The sequence below is a fragment of the Danio rerio genome, chromosome 7 (genome assembly GCF_052040795.2).
Source record: "Danio rerio strain M-AB ecotype USA chromosome 7, GRCz13ab, whole genome shotgun sequence".
Classification (NCBI taxonomy): Eukaryota; Metazoa; Chordata; class Actinopteri; order Cypriniformes; family Danionidae; genus Danio; species Danio rerio.
This window is the reverse complement of record NC_141027.1, coordinates 22543188-22568647: the sequence shown is the minus strand read 5'-3', so window position 1 is coordinate 22568647 and position 25460 is coordinate 22543188. Positions and strand designations below refer to the sequence as shown.

The 25460-nt window shown below is 37.6% G+C and overlaps 1 protein-coding gene across 12 annotated transcripts in view; it reads right to left on the bottom strand.

Annotated features, from left to right (window-relative positions):
• Window positions 1-25460, bottom strand: part of fgf11a (fibroblast growth factor 11a) — a 182128-nt gene that overhangs the window by 38015 nt on the left and 118653 nt on the right. For all 12 annotated transcript variants that reach the window (XR_015494725.1, XM_087259266.1, XM_087259267.1 and 9 more), the window contains 1 exon segment: window positions 13488-13598. Coding sequence is in view for 11 of the 12 variants with exons in the window: in XM_087259266.1 (XP_087115392.1) it covers window positions 13488-13598 (111 nt within the window). In the remaining variant the exon portion in view is untranslated.

The following is a 25460-nucleotide window of genomic DNA, read 5'->3' as shown; positions in this document are numbered from 1 at the left end:
ACAAAAATTGATATATTTTGCCACTAAGTTTTACTTCTGTAGTTTTTAGTCAAAGTAACTCAAAAATTATCCTGGTGCACTGCATTACAATTCTAGACTAATATTGTAAAGGATAAGGGATTGCTTTTATATAACATAACAAGTAATCCATGATATATTACATTTTAGAAATAACTTACACTACACTTATTGCAATACATAACTTTTAATAGCAACTTTTCCCAATACTATTTACAGGATAAATGTGAACTAATCCACAGATTACATAGATGTGTCTTTTTCCTTTGTTTAACCTTTCCTTCAGCTGTGATCTTTTTTTTCTGTCTAGACACTGGCCTCACACCATCTTTTCTTCCTCACAGCTGTCTTGTTCTCTTTGGTTAACCTTTTCTGTGTGCCAAAAAAAGATTGCCAGAATTTTGCTCTTTAAGAATCTTTCTCTCTCTTCATCTCCCTCTGGCCATACACTGCAGATAAATACAGATGTCATTTCTCTTCTGGGATTGATAATAAATAGTATTACTAAGAAATTATATAAAAACAATATTTCCACAGTAGCTATTTAAAGTTTCAGATCAATATCAACAGATATAATGTGAAAAACATTCATTTACAATTTTTTTTTTGTTGGGTGTTTTGATATTCAATCATTAATTTTCCTTTGGCTTAATCCCTGTATTTATCAGGGGTTGCCACAGTGGAATGAACCGCCAACTTATCCAGCATATTACACAGCGGCTGCCCTTCCAGTACTGGGAAACACACTCATACACCAATTTAGTTTATTCAATTCACCTAAAGCGCATGTCTTTTGACTGTGGGGGAAACTTCTTGCTGTGAGGCGACAGTGTTAACCACTGAGCCACCGTGTTGCCCATTTTTTTAAATATATTTTGTATAATTGTATAATTCATATCTGTGATCCTTCAGATATCAATATACATATATATTATATAATATATATATATTATATATATATATATATTAATATATATATTTGTGGAAACCAGAAATCAGGTTTATTCGAATGAACGAACAAATGCTCATTAATGAATAAATAAATAAATAAATAGAGTTCACACTTAACTGATGATTGATAGAGCGTGTTTGGCATGCTGTCCCAGGAGAGAGCCCTGAGCTCATAAAATCCTTTAGCCCGGGGCTCCCTCCCGTTTTAGGGTGAGAGGGGAGTTTGAGCTTAGGTAGATCTCGAGAACTCGCCTGCTGTAGTAGCATGCAGTAGTGAATGCTTTTAAGAGATAACTACTTACTAGGAGCATGTCTATGGTGCCGATTTGGATTAGTCAACTTAAATTGTAAGTTTTTGGGTGGTGGGAGGAAACCGGGGGACCCAGGGGATTCCACGTGAACAAGGGGAGAACATGTAAACTTTGCACAGAAACGTCAGCTGGCTTGATGAGAACTAAAACCAGTGCATTCTTGATGTGAGGCAACAGTGCTAACCACTGGGCCACCATGCCGCCCATCTAGGAAAGGAGAGGAGTGGAAGGGGGGATTCTTAAAAACGAAGATTGCTGTGATATGGAAATTAGGGTATTTATAGTGAGTTATAAATCGAATCCTGAACTGTGGAATGAACGACCAGTTGTGTTCAATCACAAGCATGTGCTCCTCTCGAAATTAGTAATTAGTTTATAAATCAACTTCAGAAATAAAAAAAGATCCCCTGTAATCATACTGCATTAGACTAACTGTGAATTAACATTGCATTCATATATTGCTATTCTTTTGTTTGTTTGTTTGTTTAAACTTTATTGTCCAGTCTGCTTGGCACAGAAAGGAAATTTTGTCTTTAATACTGGTAACATAAATAACCATACAACAACCACATAATAGCACTTAGCAAAACAACCACATTTAAAAAACATATTAGCCCGATACATATTATTACAGATCATTCTTAACAACCACCCAATTCAAACAGTAATCCGATTTAGGACAACAACTGTAATTGGGACAGATTACTTTTCATACATTTACATTTAACATTTAATTTATGCCCCGCGTGACAAACGAGATATTGGATGCGAGTATAAACTGCTGAAAGAGTGTTGTTTTAATGGAATTTGATACTGCACACCGTATTGAAAAAAACCCCTCCGCATTTCGCGATGCAGGTGTCTTCCTCACTGACTCTGTAAGTGCAGAGAATAGTGTCAAACAGCCGTGTATGTTTGAAATATCCGGTCACAAAATGCAATGTTAATCCTACACAGTAGTAATAGCTTGATTGCGGTGTTTACATGTCTGTACTGCATTTTAATAATGTGAGTAAAATTGGCATACTCCACATGTCTTAATTCTATTTCTGTTTAGTCTGATTATGGCCTCAATCAGATTAAATTAATCAACAATCGCTGTTTACAAAGCAGACTCTTAATCAGAGGATTGTCTTAAAATGGGATTATTGGTGTCTATGTAAACAAACTAATTGTTGATTGTTTACTTCGATTTTCTTTTTTGAAAGTCACTTTGAATAAAAGTTTCAGCTGAATTTTGAATTGCAAATGTAATTGTGAGATAATGTTTTAAATCGAAAATAATTGCTGACATAGAAAATCACAATGCTAAAAAATACATCCATATCTACCACAGCAAGACACGAAAAATTCTGAGAAAAACAATCCCAGTCATGATACAAATGAGATATTACAGCAATACACACACTAATATTAATATTCGGAGAATCACTTCTGTGTTTAATTGGCTGTTATGCCTCCCAGCCTAAATCAGAGTCAACATTTCTTTTTCTTTTTACTCGATGACATTCAGTCTCGGAGAAGGTGAGTCAGAAAAGTGTGAAAATGCTGTATAAGGAATCGAATTTAGTTGCAAAGAAACCAACTCCACCTGCCTCTCTTTCTCTTTCTCTTTCTCTCTCTCTCTCTCTCTCTCTCTCTCTCTCTCTCTTATCTTTTCAAGAGTAAGTACTTGAGCAAGGGTGAAATGCATGATCAGCTCAAGATGTTCATTGGCTAAGGGTGAGAAGTGTACGCATACACACACACACACTCCGTCACACTCGCACACACACAGCAAGAATCTCATCATTCGTCTCCCCGTTTTGCTCATTAAGACATTACATAATCAACTTGTGGCTCAAGCAAAGACGAAAATGATAGGAAAAGAGCCAGTCGGCCAGGCTGCGTACTCTTTTCTCCGAGGGGGCACATGCTCTGTGATGGAACACCTATCACTGCCACACCAGCTGTTCTTTTGGCTTTGCCGGGAACAAGCACTGTGCCATCTGGGGACCTGGTGATAATCATTGTAGAACTACAAAGTTTGCTTGAATAAATTAAAGACGAAAAATCATGCTGCTCTGTATCTGTAAGTAGATGAATCTAAGAACATGAGCTCTAACCACCCTGTAGAGAGAAAGCATAATTCTTGCACAGCAATTTCTGACCTTGTTAATCTTATATATATATATATATATATATATATATATATATATATATATATATATATATATATATATATATATATATATATATATATATATATATATATATATATATATTAATTTAATTAATTTTCTTCTGCTCACTTTGTGACCTGAAAGTGGCCGCAGTAAATCTAGATAATTGTTTTTTATTAGTTTTACTGAATATTACAGGGCATGTTTGCAAGATCTTATGTATGCAAACACGATTTTATGAAGGCTTCCAGGTCAGGTCTGGATTTGAGGTGAAGGAAAGGTTTGTTTTTGAATATTAAGGTTTGTCATTAGCATTGCTGGTTCAATAAAGAACTTTAACATTTCTGGAATATTTTAATTACATTACAGAGCATTTATTGTGGCAAAGCATTCATTGGATTAAGGATAAACAGGTCTGGGTTTTAGGTGAAGAAAAGGTTTGCTTTTGAAAATGGAGGTTTGTCATTAGCATTGCTGGTTCAGTAAAGAACTTGAACATTTCTGGAATGTTTAAATAACATTAAAGATTATTTATTGTGGTGAAGCATTCAAGCCAGGTTCATTATTGATATGTGCCCCCGTATACATTTTTGGACAGTGTGAAATACGTCCCCAGGAGGTAGGTTTTTTTTTGTGTGCAGTTTTTGTTTTTGGGAATCAACCAGACGCCGCTGTGTACACTTTTTCAGATCTCAAATTTCTTTTGCCAGTGCCATTCGTGCCTGCAGTTCTCGTGTAAATCCACCAGAGGCCACTGTCGACTGATTGACTGACTGAATAACCGACCAATACCCCCACCCACCCCCTTTCCTGAACCCAACCGATAGTGTTTTCAAAAGCACCGGTTGACACACCCATAGCCTTCCCTAACCCAGCAGACAGCGTTTTAAACAAGTAATCCAGAAAAGGAAAAACCCTTTAGGGCCGCCAAACTTTTAACATGTTTTCTGATCTTATCACATTGTCACCCACTTATTTACTTGCTTATTTTATTTTTTGTATTTTGTTTTAGTTTTACCTAATTTCTGAAACCATTCTTCTACAGACTCGAACCCTGTTGTCACACTTGCAACTACTGGGTACATTTTCACAATGAGCCTGTGTTGGAAACATTCATTGGATTATTGAAAAAGGAAATGATCAGAGATGGCAAAAGTGCACACATCCTTAACTCAAGTAGAAGTTCAGATACTCATGTTTAAAATGACTCTGGTAAAAGTTGAAGTACTCACTACACTTTTGTACTCAAATAAAAGTAAAGTACGGCCTGAAATATGTACTTAGGTAAAAAGTATTCTTTACTATACCTGTTTTAGTTTCACTACCTGGTAAATTTTTATTTTTTTTTTTTTTGAGGTCGAAAGTGGAACTTTAACCCCATTTAAATGACACATCTGAACAGAAATGTCTCAATTATCTGTAATCTGGTTGACCAATATGCATCTTATTACCCAGTATAAACATGACGTTAGCCATGTTTACATCGCTGATTCTCTGTCTCATCCATGTTCGACCTTCTTGCCGTTCCCATGGTAAGCTTAATAAACAAGCCTACGTATGGTGCGTGATCAGAGGTTAAAAAGTGCACAGCCGCAAAATGACAAGAAATAGATTGATTGAATCAAAAATGCATTCAAATTGCGCAATGACAAGAAATAATATAGGTCGCGCCACAAAACACATTAAATGGAAAGTAACGAGCCCAATTTAAAAATGTTAGGGGTAGGAAGTACAGATATTTGTGCAAAAATGCAAGAGTAAATAGTTGTCCGAAAAATAAATAGTGGAGTAAAGTACCGATACCGGAAAAATCTACAAGTATTTGTGCATTGTTACTTCAGAAATATTTTTTTTGTTGGCTCCATTTAGGCTTCATGCATTTTAGTTATCCAATCACATGGATTCAAGCCAGGCCAGTCTATTCTAAAGCTTTACTATGGTTGACCTGCAGTTTACTGCTGCTTTATGTATATAAAACTCTGGACTGGTCTTCTCTGGCCAAAGAATAGAAAAAGAGCTGCAGTTTAGTCAACAGTGGCTTTGAGGATGACGAACATCCTTCTTGAAACAGATATACCCTGCACGTTGGGATTTGAATTTTAAGATTGCATTATTTGCTTTAAGTGCATACTGTGCACACATTCGGGTCAGGAACTTAGATTTAAGCTGAGAGAGAGTTTGTCTGCCTACTGAACTGTGTTTGAACAGCATTTCAGAGCTTAGATGCTAAATAAGAAAAGAGCGAACCGCCCACAGTTGATTTGTGATATTCTAGGTATTATCAACTGGCCAGAATTTTGAGAACATAATTTACATAAAGGGCTGTAATGCGACAAGAGTTCACTTTACTGCAGGTGCTGGGAAGCTAAACCATTCTGTTTCTTTTTGGAAGTCAGCAGAATTTTAATAATATTATCATACTTTTTGATTCTAGTAAATGGTGTTTAGCTACGTTTTGAACCAGGAGTTTTTTTATTAAGCCTGCAGGTCAACCATCTAGTACAGCCATACAGCATAGTTCAAAATTTATTTATTTCAGTAAAATTGTTGATTTTGAGCTAAATGAGGTGTTATGGAAGCTCCACTTTTGCTTTATGCGCACTCTGAAAAAAGGAGTTGCTGCCTTAATTATTTAAAGTTAAATCTAATTAACTTTGCAAGTCATTTTAATGTTATATAACCTTAAAATGACTTGTTACACAGAACAGTACAGTACAGTACAGTACAGTTGGATACAGGTCACTCTGATCACATTGTGTCCACTGTCAACAGTACACTTATTTGGTTCCCACTCAAAGAAGATAGTGGTTGTTCAGATATCGTGCCTTTTGTGCACTCAAGCTATTTCAAATGTTGACACAGTTTAAGTGCCCACAAACAGAGAGGGGAAGCAATTGGAGGACAACACATACAGTACACTTAATGCACTTCACTGACCATGTACACATGCAGTACAGTATCATCTTTTTTGGAAGGACACTACATACTGCTTAACTGCTGGTTAACTATGTTGATATTCAATGTCTTCCCTTAACCTTTCTGATTTAGATCATAATGCAATAATGTGCATCTTTTTTTAAAGCTGCTTTGAAACAATTATTCTGAAAAGCACCATACAAAAAGCTGCACCTCTTGAGCTTTCCACAATTTTAGACAAGACTTATGAACAACCTGGTAAACAACATTTGAGAACATATTCTGTAGAAGATTCTGTTCTTGTTTATAGGCACGTGGCTGTGGAAACAGACATAAATGTGTACTGTACTGTACCGAACAATACTGCTCAGTGGAAACAGGCCATTATTCCCAGTTCCCAACCTCTGAAACTATTAGCACAGGTTAATTCGCATACTTTGACTAAATTAATATACTCACTAACTTCACTGTTAGCGGGTATATTAATTTCCAGACCTATGCTTATATTTCACACCGCTGTTCTTGGCTGTTTGGCGCTATGATGTACATTGTCGCTTACATAAAACATCAAGTTAAATCTCCTAATTGAAATGACAACATTTCTGTCATGACCCATCGCAGGATTCATGATGGTAATGAATATGCAAATGGCAATGTTGATGTGTTTGGCCTTGGCAGCATAGATCTATACTACTGCTAAGATTATTATGACATATTAGGATATTCACAGACATGCCGTGTAAAAATATGACTCACTGCTGCTGCAAACATAACATAATATATACCTAAGTTAAACATAATAACTCCTAAACAGATCTAAACACAGGTGGAGCTGCGGTGGGGGAGGGTCTCCAAAAACATGCTGCAGCCTAACAGCATACAATGAAATTGAGCATTTAAAACCAACCCAAGCTCATTCTGGAAACGTAGCCCCACGGATGTTTCTGGAGAGCGCGATTTACGTGGCCGGAGGTACGTACGGACGCGTTTAGTTTTTTTTGAGCGAACGCTGTGGGGCGGTGTGGCACCGCTCCGCTCCTTCTCTTCGCTCTCGGCGGCCGACGGCTCGCCTCCGAGTGGAGGGCTTTCCCGATGCAACCAGTTTGTCCGCTTAGCTCACAGCGTTACGTCGGCGGAGCAGAGGCCCCGGAGGAGGAGCCGGCCGCGGGGACGACGACCGGGATCGATTCCGGGGAACAGCGGTTCCAGAAATCAGGTAAGATGAAAAACAGAATCCGAAAAATAAGGGCGAGAATGCGGCGGGATCCGAAAACGCGGTCGAAATCAAAGACGAGGGCTTTTACTTTTTTTTGTTTTTCTGGACGGCTTTTGCAAACCGTCGCTCGGGTTTAGGGAAGGAGGAGCAAGAGGTGGGCAGCCGGGTCAGCCGGGTTGGCCGATCCGGCGGCTTTTCGCGCGAGAACAGCACGGAAGTGAACAAAAAAATTCACACAGCGGCCTCTCGCGGATCCGCGAAAACAAAAAACGCTCGAATACGTACCTTCCAGGACGTATCTCGCGGTCCGCAGAAACGTCCGAGGGGCTACGTTTCCACAATGAGCCCGGGTTGTTTAAAACGCTTAAGAGCAAGCTCGTTGGCTGCCGAGACGACAGCAACCAATCTCCTGCACCATAGTTAATGACTAAGAAGCAGATTAGGTGACCTACATCACCCTGGACGTGCATAGAGTATGATGGCAGAAATTGCACAAATTTTTTTGCTACTTTAACTTATTAAAATTAGTTAATTGTGTTTCAATGTAATTTTATAGGTTATGAGAAATTTACCTTAATGTTTAAATCAGTTTAATGTAATAAAATTTTGAAGACTTATAAAGTTAATTTGATTCTGTGAGTCATAAACCTGAGAGTTTGTTTATTCTGCCTTGACCTTTCATCACATATTAAACTGTTGCTTTACATCAACTGTTACATGCTAACCAATCATGGACATTTACAAAGTCAGTCTATCAGGACAGGTCGGAGCATCAACTGTTTGTCTGCTTGATGGAGTTGTACGTCATTATAGCAGAGGGGTTCCAGGTATGAATCTGAGCATGTTAATTATTTATTCTCTCTAAGTGCTGATTTAGCAGATTTTGGGAGTAATTAGCATATGCCGCAGTGTGGTGCATAAAGAACAGCTTTACTGAGACCCCCTCACTACTAATGAGAGGGCATACCTCTAACATCTGACCTCAGTCAAAGAGACAGACAGAGAGAGAGGAGGCTGGATGTGTGTAGTAGAGCACTGTCAGCTGAGCCTGTCAATGTTCTGTGCTGTTTCTTGACCCTGTACTCAGCAAATGTCAACACCCACTCAAAAAAATGGATAATGAGCAGGAACAATTACATATTCCATCTTAGATAGAAAAGTTCTGCAATTGTACTAAAGGTTTCAAAGGAAAGCAGAACAGGGATAGTTCACCTCAACATGAAGATGGAGTCATCATTAGCTAGGTTTCCATTAGCCTGTGTTGTTAATGCACATTTTAAAGAATCGCATGAGAAATAAGTGATGGAAATGCCTGAAATCTGAATCTCAATCCCAGTAAGACTTTAGATTAAGTCACAATTCACGCTGTTAAATGCTGTCGAATTATGTGCCTTTTATTAGGATAACAGATTTTTAGTACTTATAGGCCCAGTTTCACAAACAGGGCTTAGATTAAGCCAGGACTAGGCCTTAGTTAAATTAGGCTATTTAAGAAAAATATTGCTGGTGTGCATTTGGAGACAAAAAATAAATAAATAAATAAATGACACTGACATATTTTAAGACATCTCACTGCAAGTTAATTTGAGCTGGGGCAGCTCAAACATGCAATTTAATCTTGACTAGCATTAAACCTTGTTTATGAAACCGGAGAACAAAGTATGATCTTAGTCTACATGCCTACCTAAACACAGCTACTACCATGATAACAATTAATAAGCAGCTAATTGGAGGTTTATTAGTTAGGCATTGGTTCATTGTTTGTTATTTGCATGAATTGTACATTAAAATGAGATGTTACCAAAATCTCATAATTCGCTAAAACGTTGTTTTATGGTTGCTTGAGGTGGTTTTGATTGAATGTACAAAATTAGGCTAATGCAAAAAATGGAAGATGGAGCTTTGCAGAATAAACTCTGATGTAGCAAATATTACACCCAAGTGACTAATCAGTTTTCTTTATTATGTTATTAACTCTTTATTATGCTTACTACGTTACCAATACCACAGTCAGCTGCTCTAACAGTTTGGTTGGAAAGCTTTTTTAAAAACGTAAGGTTCTTAAGGTTTTCAGTTTAAGATTTTGCTCAGTATACTTGACATGCCCTTTCTTTTGTTGCAACATAGGCTCATTCTGAAAACATAGCCCTATATACATTTCTGGAGATCACGAATTATGTAGACAGAGGTACGTATAGCTGCATTTCATCTTTAAAATGTACGCTACAAGGAGGTATGACGCTGTTCCTTTTCTCACTTAACAGCTAACTGCTTACCTCCGTATAGATGTATAGCTTTTCCACTATCAATTTACCTGTCTGTCTATATTTCTGTCTGTATATAATCTATCTATCTATCTATCTATCTATCTATCTATCTATCTATCTATCTATCTATCTATCTATCTATCTATCTATCTATCTATCTATCTATCTATCTATCTATCTATCTATCTATCTATCTATCTATCTATCTATCTCTATCTATCTATCTCTGTCTGTCTGTCGGTCGGGGTCGGTCGCCCAGTCTGTCCGTCTGTCTCTTTATCAGTCACTCTTTCTGTCTGTCTGTCTCTTTCTGTCTATTTGTCTGTCTGTCTGTTTCTCTATTTCTCTCTTGTTATCTGTCTCTTTGTCTGCTGTTCTGATATTCTGTCAGGCACTTTACTGACATTTGATTGTAGTTTTGACACTTGAGATCTTCTGAACCTGTAGGAGCACACGAGGACTCAATTCCTTTTCAGCACAAAATATCAAGTGAAGGAGTGGCATCAAGAACTCTTTCTACTTTAACTGTGTTTCAGAATAATTTCAGATATTAAAGCAATTTGTTTATCTTTATTTTGTAATGTACCTAATGTTCCAGTCCTAATGTACAGTATGAGCTCTCCTATAACACACAGCGCTCTCCTCATAAATTACATGTTCCCCTTGTGAGATGCATTTTTTGAGCACAACCAAACAGATGCCCCATAATGCCTTTTTAATATGGGAATGTAATAATCAAAACAAAACAGTCAAATCCCATAAGGTTTTTCACTTTTTTACTGCAGACGTCTTGAAAACCAGAGGCAAAACTGTTATGTCAGTCGACAAAAGGGTTTTCGAAATTGTTTGCATCCATAAATCTTGCATAAAAGTAATTTAACAGTGTCTTCTCAGGTGATGTGTGTTTCAGATTTTGTGTAGGTGTGTGTTCAGGTTTGACAGAGGGAGACCATCTGGGAACAGCTGTGTGCTTGGTGTTGGAGACCAAAGTTAAATAACTTTTTATAGAGCTACTTAAAAGGTGAAAGAAAGAGAAAGCAAGTGGCTGAGCTTTGTGATTGCTGTCTAGCTTTATGGTTATTATATACGGATTGTGCACTGAGGTGAAAGAAAGGTGAAATTGCTCTGTTAACTGACTTACAGTTTACTTTGTTTCTTCAAATTAGGACTGAAGCCATTCTGGGATAAAGGCTGGGTGTGGGATTGGTCTATGGTAGATTAAAGAGTTTGACCTTATTTAGCAAAACTTTGTACTTTTAATGTCATTTTTAATGGCTAGCTCACCCACAAATTTAGATTCTGTCATTATTTGCTTTTATTCATAAATGTATTTCCTCTGTAGAGCAAACAAGAGAATATTTATATTGTTGTTAAGTTTTTTTAAATATTCCACTTAACATAACACTCAACATTAGAGCCTATTGATTTTCATCATTTGAACAAAAACACAGACTGAAGCGTTCTTTAATATGTATAAGTATGTGTTATAGAAGTAAGTAAGTTTATAGAAGTATGTGTTCCACAAAGAAAATGCTACAAGGTTTAAAATGTTATGGAGAAAGAAATGATAACAGAACTCTCTTGAGGCAAAATAAATCAGCAGCATATTGGTTTTAGACAATACATGTTATATTTGATATGGGTATGTCTAATTCATCAGGTATTGTCAAGTTATGTTTATCACAGATGTTAGTTTTTTTTTTATAAATTGAATTACCCCCAATTGTAGAAATATTCAGGAAACCCACAGTGAATTATCCTTCTGGGCCCTGACATCATTCCTGCACTACTCTATTCTCTGCCATCTATTAAATTTGTCATTTTTAGTACAAAAAACAAAAAAAACAAAAACAATAACCCTGACTTATTCAGATTATGTACCCCTATATACATTTCTGGAGAGCAAAATAGGTCTCAGGAGGCACGTTTATGTGCAGTTTTTGTTTTTGTTTTCGCAAATCCACCGGAGTCTCAGTCGCTTTGATGCAATTTTAGCACTATTTACATTTGCACAACAGTTAATGCATTTCTCAAAACAATTTGTCATTTGTGCACATCATAGTAGCAGTTCCCATTTCCTTCCAAATTGCAAGTGCTTTTGGACATGCATCAATTGCTTTCATAAAACTCTCTGCTGTTTTATAACATTATTATTTGCTTATGTCATGCCAGTCAAAATGAACTAAACTTGTGAATGCTGAATAGTCATTCCATATTAAACTAACAGTCCTCATTTCATTACTTGAGTCTTTACATAGAAAAATGTTGTACTAGTTTTCAAAATTTGTCAAGCAAATTTTATAAAAATTTTACATCCCCCCCGAAAATGTCTTCTAAATTAAACAATTTCACAAATGATTTACAGACCTATAATTGGTGTAAGTTCAGTTCCAATATGTACTGCAATATTGTTTACAGTTTTGCACTGCTCTGTCCAAAGGAAGTGTATGTTTGTTGTAAATAAGGGGGTATTTATTCTTTTAACAATGCTGTGAATAAATTAGAACTGCAATGAGCAAATGACGTAAAAATGTGAAACATACACATATAGTGTCTTGTACTCAGATACCTCACAAAATGAAGTGATGTCTGATTTTACTGCAGTTTTCAAATGGCTGTGCAAATAGTATATAGTGCTGTCTTGAGCATTTTCAGGAAGTGTCACCAAATTCTGACTTTTTTTTTGCATTGGAGAAAATTTACAGAATAAACTGTCATATTGTAAACATGACAAAGCCATCTTGTTCATAAACAATGTTGTCAGGACATTTCATCTTGATGACACTTTCATTGACATCAATGCTTGCTTTTGAGAAATGAGCTATCCATTTTGAGCGAGTGACATGCTTTTGCAGATTATCAACTAGGTTTTGCAGTTTGTACGAATTGTTTTGAGAAATGCATAAACTGTTGTGCAAATGTAAATAGTGTTGTGAGAAATGCACCAAAGCCCACTGAGAAAAACTGTAAAAAGCACAGATTGACCAGCGCCCACCCCCTTCTCTAAACCCAACTGCAGTGTTTTAAAAAGAAATCCAAAAAAAGATAAGCCCCCTGATTTTTTACAACATTTTCACTGTAATTTAGTCATTTATTTTGTTTTTTAGCTTTTATTTTTGTCTTACCTGCTTTTATTCAGACAGACATACAGACTAGATAGATAGATAGATAGATAGATAGATAGATAGATAGATAGATAGATAGATAGATAGATAGATAGATAGATAGATAGATAGATAGATAAAAAGATAGAAAGATAGATAGACAGATACTTCTCATAAACCTGGTCTCTATCATGTGTCCTGATTTTCTGAGCTATGCAAAAGCAACCTCTAAAACTATTCTCTTGAACATGTTGTGAAAATAGCATTTCACATATCTGGCTGATGTGGATGCTGGTTTATACTGCTGTGAGTAGAGCAAGGTATTAAACTCCTCATGAAGAGAACAGAGAGAGAAAGAGGGAGAGAGAGAGAGACCTGGCACTCTTTGATGTTTGTTTCCCATTATAATCTATGGGATGTAACTTGATAGTGAGTTCGGGTAAGGTTAACAGGATTTTTTAAAGCTCTTAAAACGTGTTAAAAAAAGAAATTAAGTGTTCACACAGATGCTCACACTCGCATATCTAGACATCCACACTTACAGAAGGAGCTGTTTTCGTCCTTTGTGCCGTCCAAGGTGCCATCGGGTAACATCTGCAGGTAGAAGCCATGCCGACAATACAGGCGAGTGACGATGCCTTTCAGCTGCGGCTCTAAGAGAAAACAGAGAACATTTCCTTAAGTATGTTGTGCCTGTATATGCTAAAAATAGAATCTTGGTTTACGATTTGTGGTACAAACTGACTTTTTACCTGCCTATTATTAAGATATTAACTGTTTATTAGTAGTTATAAAGTATGATCTTATTCTGCATCCTTTATCCTACCCAAAACGTAAACATAAACTACTACCTTCTAACTATTAATAAACAGCTAGTGAGTAGTTTATTAAGCTAGCCATATTAGTAAATGGTTTGTTAATACATTGAATTGTGGCCTAAACTAAAGTGTTACCGAACCTTAAAAGATTCTGGTGGAACATGAAGTGGAGGTTAACACAGGACAACTAGATAAATACCCATTGAAACCAAAACACACACACTAACAAGCACAGGCTATACATCTTTAATTCACAGCTTACTACGAAAGACTTGTACATTGTCAGCCATGACACACTAAACTGCAAGCTGTGGTGTGCGTACAAACCACATTAAGAAGATGAGAACTTGTTTCTGTCTCTCCTGGACAATGGACTGTGGTGTAAAGAGGGGAACAAAACATTCAGGGATTTTTCTTTTTTTATCACCGCTTCTTCTCTGAGTTTATAGCACCAATAAAACAAACTACACAAAAAAGACTGAATGGATTCATTAACATTAAATAAACCCTCGCTGGAAAGAGATACAAAGCTAAGAAAGAAACAGAAAAAAAAGAAATAAACCTGGGTTGTAACCACTGACAGATCAATGCCTTAAAGGGATCGTTTACTGCTAAATTTAAATTCGGTCATAATTTATACATCATCATGCCACGGCATTCAAACCTGATGATATTTTGAACAATCTTGGGTAGCAAAACAACATTAGATCCCAAATATTTTCATTACATTTTGCTGGCCCTACTACACCTACAGCCATATCACCCTGCAGCTCAAGACCAGTTACTCACTGAAGCCAAGCAGGGCTAAGTCTGGTCAGTACATGGATAGGGGTCCACATGGTAAAACTAGGTTGCTGTTGGAAGGGTTTTAGTGAGCCAGCAAGAGGCGCTCTGTCTGTGGTCTGAGCCCTAATGCCCCAGTATAGTGAAGGGGACACCATACTGTCAGTGGGCGCCATCTTTCGGATGGTACATTAAACAGAGAACCTGACTCTCTGGCGTCATTAAAAATCCTATGGCGCTTTTCAGAAAGAGTAGGGGTGTAACAAGGGCTTAATTTGTGCCGGAACAAGCCAGATCTTTTATTCGGCACCTCTGAAATCTCATCCGGCACCCCTCCCTGCTATTCACTTTCTTCCACGACACTTTTCCCCTGCTCTTCACTTTCGTCTGCAACACCAAAACTCCACCTTCCCTTCACTAACCCCCTCCCCCCCCCATGCTCTTTGTTTTTGTCTGCGACTCACACCCCGCTCTTCACTTTCATCCACGACACTTTTCCCTCCTTTGGTAACATTACTTGATTTTTGTAATTCACTTTTTGGGGGTTTACCTGCAAGTTCTCTCAGAAGACTACAATATATTCAAAATTCCGCTGCACAGGTTCTAACACACACATCATCACGCCACCATATTACTCCTGTGCTACAACAATTACATTAGCTTCCTGTTAAATCACAGATTGATTTTAAGACCTTGATTTTAACTTTCAAAGCAGGGCATGGGTTAGCACCCAGTTACATTTGTGACTTGTTGACCCTCGCCACTACAGCCCGCAGTCTTTGCTCTGCATTGGGACTTACATTGCATCAGCCACGGTGTAAATTCAAGACCATGGGTGGGTGAGCTTTTTCACACAGTGCGCCAAAGCTTTGGAATGAACTCACCATGAGCATTAGGAATGCTGCCTCTCTGGACTGTTTTAAGAAACTTCTTAGGACTCAACTTTTTAGCATTGCTTTTAATTTAGAATGATCATTTTGTTTAACTTTTTATTTATCTTGTGGTTCATATTTGTATTGTTTTATTGCATCTTTTATTTTGTTGTGCTGCTTTACTTACATTGTGTTTTAGTGTTTTGCCTGTAGCGCTTTATAAGAAGTATAAGAAATATACTTAGGAATATAAGAGTATAAGAAAAGCGCATTACAAATAAAATTTATTATTATTATTTTTTTTTTTCAGAATCTGGTACCTCAATTGGTTCTAGGACCTCACAAGTTACAAATCAAGCACTGGGTGTAATCCATGTGTCCTGGCCAAATGGATGCTGCACACCCTCATGATTGTGAAGTGCTTTGGGTGTACAGTATGGCCTTACACAATAAATGTGCTATATCAGTAGTCCCCAACCTTTTTATCACCTTGTACCGGTCAACACTTGACAATTTTGACACATGACAAAAAGTGCTGACTCTTCATAGATTGATAAGTGACGATCAACCGTTTTCTCAGAGGATGAGAAGTTGACAAAACATTGCTGCAACTCTCATACAAGTTTTATTTATGGAGAAAATCAAAAAGCAGTGCAATGTTTAGGTGCTCTGTGTTTGTCTGATATAACTAGTCTACCGAAATGTGTATATTCCAAACAAAATAGGAAGCTGATCAGTTCTTGTCACATGACTCGCGGTTGCTCTCATTATGCGCCTCCATTGGAAATAACGAACTTGCATGCAGAAAAGATGCAATACGAGAACAGTTCCTAAGGCCACCATCCTTTGCAATCACCAGCAGTTGATCATTTTCTTGCACAGATATACTGGATTCACCTGATTTATTGACAAATGGGTTGCGGATCCATTCCTTGGCAGTTCATGGATTCTTCAATAAGCTTTTTCTCAGTTTCTTACTCATTAAGATAGCTTGTGAGTTACATTTTGGCGCTCAAGAGACCAAGATGTAACCAAGAGAATACAGTCATTTTTCAAAATTAAAGATCATTCAGACTAAAGCCTGGTTTATACTTCTGCGTCGCATGATTGGCGTGACCCACTGTGCATGCCTTGCATGCTGCCATGCATTTAAACTACTGCACGCTGTTTGTGTTCTTCTGCAATAACACTTCTGAAATGCTAGCAGGCAGTGAGGAGTTTATGTTCCTCTGTTTTGAGTTTCTTCGATGGTGTTTTGTTTTTTCTGAATGCTTCCTTAATGTACAAGTGGCTTAAACTGGAACCGGCGGACATGCAACAACTTTAATAATAAGGTAAACACATCATCTGGAGCTTCTTCACAGGACTCGACACTTGTAAACACTTGCTCCAATGAATTTGCGCGGTTCTCAGTCCCGCCTACACTCGTCAGCGCTACCAAGCCAACCAATTACAGAGCTTGTTCTCCAGATTGTGGCATTGTGTAGTTATATTTTTTGAGAGGTGCGCATCAGCCACGGCGAGGGCTATGCGTCAAGATGTAGGCTGCGCGGTAGCATATGTGTGCGCTTGACGTAGAAGTATAAATCAGCCTTAAGACAAATAAAGCAAAAAAACTTAATTTCTTGTGCAACCCGGTACCAGTTGATTCACGGACTGGTACTGCACTATATGAATACACACATTACATTACTATGGAAGTCAATAGGAACTAAAATTGGCTGGTTAAAGTATTCATAGATATTTATTCCTAAATTTATTCCTAAAAATGTGAGGGTGAACAAATGAAAGCAGAATTAGAATTGTATTTGGATTATGCCTTTACATCTCAGGGTACATGAAAATGGTAATTAATCAGTAATATCATGGTATACTGTTTATCTAAATGGCATTGTGCCACCTGACAGCACTGTACCATGGTATTGCCATAATAATTCTTAAGAGGCATTATAGTCTCTCTATTAAAAAGTCTCTTCTCTGTTATTGAAGGTTAGTCAAAAATTAAAAAGGTCAAATAAAATTTCTAGTGGCTTTATGGGTTCTGAAGGAGAGGGGAGGTGATAGATGTTCAAATGAACTATAACGGCTGGTAGGGGATGTGTCTAGCAGTCTAGAAGAGCCATGCTAAACAGCACAAGTGGGACACTGGTAATGAAACTGCACAGTTAAAGCAATATTATGAGGTGTCGCTGAGCTAAAGCGTGTATATTAAAACCCATCAAGTTCATGTTCACAATTTTGTTTTTCATTTAATGACCCTCCAGTGTATTGACTTTAAGGATACCTTTGAAAAGTACTATTAGTTTCAGTAAGTAACTCCAACCATAAGCCTCCTATTTTAAACTTTAAATAGCTTTGCTGTTAGTTACATTTTCCTAAATTCTTTATCATCAAATTAATAACTCACAATGTCAACAAGGCTGCATTTTGTGAGTTAGCCTACATTTTGTCCAAAATTGCAAAAATGCCTGCAGTTTCTAGGTAAAATGAATGTGACAGAACAACATGATGCCAACAACCTTTGTTCCTTTTCTCACATATGATATTTACAGGGGCATAATATTGAGTAACAATGGATTATTTTTATGCAGATCTTAGCAAAACATCAAATAAAAATTGAAAAACAACTTGATGTCTATGATTTGTAATAAAATACATTTGCCTAATCTTTCTGTATTCATATGGACAATTTTTCTGGCTTAGTTAATTTGCTCAGTAGCTCACTTTGTACAGTGTTATACTTGTGAAGCAGAATGTTTGGATTTGAGTCAGGCAAAGCAGAGTTTAAAAAAAGATACAAAAGTGATGTAAAATAATGGTAAAACTATGTAGTCGCGGTGCACCTTTCTCTTAAATTTTCTTTTGAAATTCAGTTTTGACTTCAGGGAAACTGGTTTGCTATAGCAAATCTGATCTGTACAATAAACCCCCTCCTTATCATTGATTTGCACAAGCATCAATTTATCTGAAATGCACAACAAAACATTCCCAACAAATTTAAGATTTACCAAAATGCATGCAGCGCCCTCTAATGGATTTGTCATATGAAACGTGCAACAAAACGTTGCCAGACCGATTTTACCCTTTGAAAAAATGTAGGATAATGCATATATGTCTGGATTTGCAAAAAGGCTAATTTAATAGATTAAAAAGGTTGACAAAGCATGTAACGTTTCGAGCACACGGCTCTTCATCAGACAGTGTTCATCACAGTAAGGTGCTCCTTTTTGTACACTTCCGGATCACAGGATCTCCTATTATCTCATATATATATATATAAATATTATAATGGTTTGTCTCTGTATTTTTGCTTTGAATATTTATGTTGTACATATATACATATATACATTTATACATATATACATTTATATATTATACAACAAAAATATTCAAAGCAAAAATACAGAGACAAACCATAATAATGCATCACATATTATAGAAAACAGAATATAACAAGGAAATATAGCCAAAAAAAAAAAAAAAACTCAAACACTTAAATAAATATTAAAGAATTATTATAGAAAAGGACGAGTGTCAATCTCCTCATTTAAACCTTTTGGAGACAATGTATCTAAAGTGAAAATCCAAAAGGCTTTATGTTGTAACAGCAATTTGTTAAGATTATTATGATAATTTTATGACTTGTGTATATGCACTTCCATTATCATTATCTCAGCAAACAATTTTAGTTTCCTTTTAGCTCCTTTAATGTTCCCAACAAGTTCATTCATTCATTTTCCTTTAGCTTAGTACCTTTATTTATCAGCGGTCGCCACAGTGGAATGATCCGCCAACTTATCCAGCATGTTTTACACAGCGGATGCCCCTCCAGGCACAACCCAGTACTGGGAAACATTCATACACTTTTACATACACAAACATAATATACACTATGGAACTCGAACCAGCGACCTTCTTGCTATGAGGTTGCCTTCCCAATAGGTTATATAATATTATTTTTTAAATGTTCTTATAAAGTTGAGAAAGTCTATAAAAACTTTATTCAAAATGTTTTCATAACATTTTAGTCTCATGTTATATTCCTATATTATCAAAGATATTCATTCATTCATTTTTCTTTGGCTTAGTCGCAATTTCAGAGGTCACCGCAGTGCAATGAACAGCCAACTATTCCAGCATATGTTTTATGCAGCGGATGCCCTTCCAGCAAAAACCCAGTACTGGGAAACACTCATACACGCTCATTCACACACACTCATACCCTACAGAAGATTTCGTTCATATAATTAATCTATAGCTAGGGCCAGACGGACACTGCAGATTTTTGCAATTTCTGCGAAGAATTTTGGGAGCATCTTAACAAATAGCTTAATATGTTTAATAAAATATAACATCTTTTCAACTTTTATTTAATGTTTAAAATACAAATCCAATTAGATTCACTTTATTTGGTAAACAAAGCCAGTCTCTCATATAATGTACTAAAAGACACAAACTGCATTGTATATAAATCAGATGAACATTTTATATTAGTCAATAATATTACTGTAATTAAATTAAAAACTGAAAAAATATAGATTTACACACATTTACTCAAGTAAATAAACAGTATTAATGATGGGCTACAAATCTGCATAAAATGTGTGGAATTCTGTGCACGCACATTCCGTGTGGGCCTACCTATAGTCTTTGGACTGCGAGGAAAACCTGAAGGAAACCCATGCAAACACAGGGAGAACATGGAAACTCCACACAGAAATGTCAACTTGTCCAGCCAGGACAGAAACCAGCAACCTTCTTGCTGTGAGGCAACAGTGCTAACTACTGTGCCACAGTGCTGCCCCTCTTTAAAACATCATTAGAACATTCTATTAACACATAATGTTCTAAGAATGTTTACTCTCAACGTTACAACAATGTTCCAAAAACATTATGTTCTAACATTTATACAAATTTCAAGAAACATTACAGAATAATCTGAGAACTTTCTCCTTTAGTTTAGATAATATCAACAGCTCACAGCCGAACATATCTAAAAAATATGTTGTATATTTGAACTTGGCAACCAAACTAAATCCCATCTGCTGAGCCGAGCAAGCAAGGAAAGACTCTATCACACTGTACTGCAGCCAGTGGTAATGTATGCCGGTGAAACGTGGGTATTGAGAACTCACGACGAACGGCAATCGTATAAGATGGCAGGGCCACTTAGAAAGACTCCCTTAACAAAGAGCTGTTGAAAGAGCATACAAGAAGGAAGGAGACGCCTGGTAGGCCACGCAAGAGATGGTTAGATGAGGTAGAAGATGATCTCCATACCCTTAGAGTGCATGCTTGGACAAAGCAGGCTCTGGATCGGGAAGGCTTTAGAGGAGTGGTGGAATAGATCAGGGCTCTACACAGGCGGAAACACCGCCGGAAGAAGAACCAAACCTTGCTTAAAGTTAAAAGTTAGAGTTAAAGACACAAAGCTTCTCTTTTTCTCGCACACATTCTGCTTTTTCATGTAACCCTCCGATATTCCTCTCAGCACTCACTATGTAAAACGCTTCAGGAATAGTTTATTCCCCCCCCCCCCCCCCCCCACCCACCCAGTGTTTCTCTTTGCTAGCCTCTATTTGCTAGTGTCCATTGATCAGTTCTGAAGGTGAAGCCCCAAGGGGCCGGACTCCAGTTTTAACATTCAGCTCTACATGGCACAGTGTCTGGCTGCCACCGCCACAGTCCACAGACAAATCACCGCTCACGGAAGCAGAGCAAGAAATATGTGTGTGCTTTCGCATTAAAGCAAAGAGGCGGCAAATAACGACATTCGCAGATTAAGCCTGCACAGTCCGCCGCGATAAGGCACATTTCCTTCATCTCCTCCGACTCGGTTGATTCGCGTTGTGTAGGAAAGTCCCCGCAGATCCGTCTTTGTCAGCCTCTTTAGCAGCGCTGGCGTGACACGCTTTGAAAGCCACACACAGAGCCGCGGTGATACACAAGCCCTCTCTGTCTTCTGTCTGCACTGCATAACCATAAAAGCCATCTCCGGGGACAGAGGGTGTGAAGGGCACTCCTGATGGGTGATATTGATGTGCGTTTGAGTGCGCGCGCTCAGGGATGCCAGTCTGCCAAGAAGCCAGCCTTCAACAAAAAAAAGTTACATAGACACATCGGCCCAGTGGGGACATCGCCTGGTTAGAGATCTCCTTTCCCTCGCCATGCCTCGCTATCTCCCCTATAAGCCCCGTCAGTGTGAGTTATGTGGTTTTGCATCTCTCTGAATAACACCATACATCAAGCAATCAGCTGGAGATGGACTCGGCGCCTTCCCGAGGGGGAGAGGAAAGCAAACGGGTGTTACGGAGGGAGAACAAGAGAGTGGGCAGAAGTTATGACATGCTTATTTTATTGGAAGACACTCACACGCTAAATGAAAGAGGAAGACTCTCATACTTCACGCAAAGCATCGATAAAGCTTTCAGGCACAACAGATCCTAACAGAAGTCTGGCTCCTCTTGTGCTGTAGCTCATTCTGAGAAGGGAAGAGAGACAGGCGGGCGAAACTAAGACTGCATTTTTTAGACTCAGCGTAAAGAGGTCATATCATTCATTCATCCATTCAATTTCCTTTAACCTTTTCGCTTATATATCAGAGGTCGCCACAGAGGAATGAACTGCCAACTTTTCCAGCATGTTATCATACAACGGATGCCCTACCAGCCGCAACCCAGTACTGTATGGGGTGTATGGGGAAACAACCACACTCTCGCATTGACACATGCACTATGGCTAATTTAGCACATGTCTTTGGACTGTGGGGGAAACTAGAGCACCCGGTTGAAATCCACACCAACACGGGAAGAATGTACAAACTCCACATAGAAAGTGAAAACCATGAAAGTGCACCATATTTAAAACTATCAATTATTTAACCAAATAGTAGACTCGGAGTCGAATAAATGAATCATGTTGAGCTTGGATCTTTTGCCTAAATGCATTGACATCGACACGGTACATCACCAAACATACAGTACTGGATCTGGTAAAACGTGAAAGAGCCTTTCACTTTAGACACGAGCAGAGTCCTGAGGATAACGGGACTGATCATGATGCGAAGATGACAATCGCTGACAGATGGAGATTTGGCTGTGGGAAATAAGGGGTTAAACTTAATTTTCACAACAATACCACAGTATAGCCAACTAGTGCTGTGTTTGTTTCTGTAATTTTTCTGATGATTGATACATTAACCTATGCTGCAACAAGGGATTCGTCAGCCGTTTGCTATTATAAGAAGGAGCAGCAGAGACTAAAATATATGGGGCTTTGTCAGACTTTTTCAGTAACTGTTACAGTTCATATGGACCAGTATAGTTTTCCTCCGGATCATAACATATAAGTGTAATTAAAATTGTTGCCTCATTCTCTCATTCTCATTGTGTTGGAACATGTAATCGTTCCGCACGGTTTATAATCACTTATATATTATAGCTCACTGCTTGTACTGTATCTCTCAGGTTAAATCTGTATGGCCTATTCACATATTGCCTCCAAAACTACATTGAAAATGTGATGCGTGCCTTCACTTCCAGTGAAAATTTTATGTGACTGCTTTCAATTTCATAATGTTGCTTTTACAGCATTGATGTTGTGATGTAGTTCAGATATAACCAGTTAAATAGACATTTGGTTGTTGAAGCGTAAACAGAGACGAAAGACCATTTAAACACAGGCCGTCATTATCAGCAGGTTACCACAAAACCTCCATTGAAAATACTGGGGTAAAATTAATTTTCATATTTTAAAGACATGTGATGGAAAAATATAATTTATTGCAGTGCTTCTTGTTTGGTCTGATACCCACTTTATATATCTATCAGACACTGATAATCGCTGTTTTTTTTTTAAGAAATCAGATCTTAAATGCAGAGATTTTGTATAGGATGACAATTCACCGGAAGCCCTAGGGCTGGCTGACTAAAATATCGTTTTTTTCGCGATAATTATAATTCCTAAGCAGCTTCACAATAGGTACACCTTATTATATTACAGTCAAAATCAGAAAAGTTAAGAAGTTGCGTATTAGTTGGAAGAATATGAACGTTTAGAACATATAGGAAATGCAAGTTTCAGGTACACAACAGTCAGATTCCTCCTAAAACTGAGCTTGACAGTTCATAAAGAATGATCCTGATTGTTTTGTATTCTACAGTTCTTTTTCCGATTAAGATGAAACTTCTTCAATATAGGGTTGCATGCTTGGGATATTTAGGAAAATACATATGGGAAAGATTTATTATTTTCTCATGTGCTTTTCCAGAAGTTGTGACAATTCAGTCACCAATATTAAAATTCATTCAATTATTGATTTTTATTTCTATTATTATTATTAACTCTCCTTTTTCTCTTTAAATGTTTACTTATATGGCCATTTACTTATATGTTGTGCATTAGGTTATTTATTGATTGTTATTGCTCATGATCTGCTTTTGTAGTCCATTTAGTGTAAAAAGTATGCCAGGTTATCATAAAATCCTGCCTCTAACTGATTTTATTTTTGGAAAGCACATTATACATTTATCCTGCTAATTTTGAATAAATATGTAAGTTCCTTAAAAACCCTTGCTTTGTATTTTATCCACTGTAAAATGTGCAGGGCAGAACTACAAAAATGAGGAAAATGACAATGGTCAGGGGCGACATGGTGGCTCAGTGGTTAGCACTGTCGCCTTACAGCAAGAAGGTCGCTGGTTCGAGTCCTGGCAGGGTCAGTTGGCATTTCTGTATAGAGTTTGCATGTTTTCCCCATGTTTGTGTGGGTTTCCATTTGCTATAAGGAAATTAAATTAACTAAATTAGCTGTAGTGTATGTGTGTGTATCGGTGTGTATGGGTGTTTCCCAGTACTGTGTTGCAGCTGGAAGGGCATGCACTTTGTAAAATGTATGATGGATAAGTTGGAGGTTTATTCTGCTGTGGCAACCCCTGATGAATAAAGGGACTAAACCAAAGGAAAATTAATGAATAACATAGTCAGACGATACGAATATGGTCAAATTTCTGTTCATTAAACAAAACCAGAAGCATCAGAATCAGACACTCCAGTGTACTGTACATAATTGTGATTTGTCTGAAAAAGCCTCTTCACATTAAAAACCTGCAGACGACTTCTTGTTTTCACCAAATTACAAAAACATGCTTGTCAAACACAATATTGCCTGTACAGAGTAACAGGAGTGAAAGTGTACAAGTGCATGTTTCATATTCAGTGGACGTATTGGGCTAAAGTGCATAAAATTACAGTGGATGCTCCCTGCGGCCTAATGTGACTATGAGTAATGAAGGGGGGCGGGGCAGTGCAGCCAAGTAATGACAATATTTAGCTGGACAATCAATCACTTGCCCTGAGAACAACTCTCACATCTCTCACTAAACAACTACAACTACCCAATCCTTTGTTCTGTCTTTCTGTGGTTCTTTCAGTCTGTCAATCCATCTGTCTGTCTGTCCGTCCAACCATCCATCTTACATGTCTGTCTGTCTGTCTGTCTGTCTATCTATCTATCTATGCACTTATTCATAATCCATCCAAGTGCTCATTTGTCCATCCATCCATCCATCCATCCATCCATCCATCCATCCATCCATCCATCCATCCATCCGTCTGTCTAACTAACTGTCTAGCTACCTGTCTGTCTGTCTGTCAATCTGTTTCTGTCTACACTGTATATCTACCACTCTGTCTGTCTGTCTGTCTGTCTGTCTATCACTCAGTCAGTCAGTCTATCAGTGGATGTCATGAAAAACACACACAGAGGTCACAACAGAGAAGAAGGTGCAGGTTGGGATTAATTAAAGTCAGACTAATGGGCATTTTTTCCTTTGTAAAGCTTAATGAGTTGTGTCTAAACGAGCTGGGACATGGCTGAGGCCTGCCGATAGCAGGATGACAGAATACAGTGAGAGAGGAGAGATGGAGAAGAAAAGAGCTGCCAACAGAGAATAAAAAGTAAGTGATGAGACAAAAAGATAAAAGGTCATTGAATGACAGAAAGAAAGAAAGAAAGAAAGAAAGAAAGAAAGAAAGAAAGAAA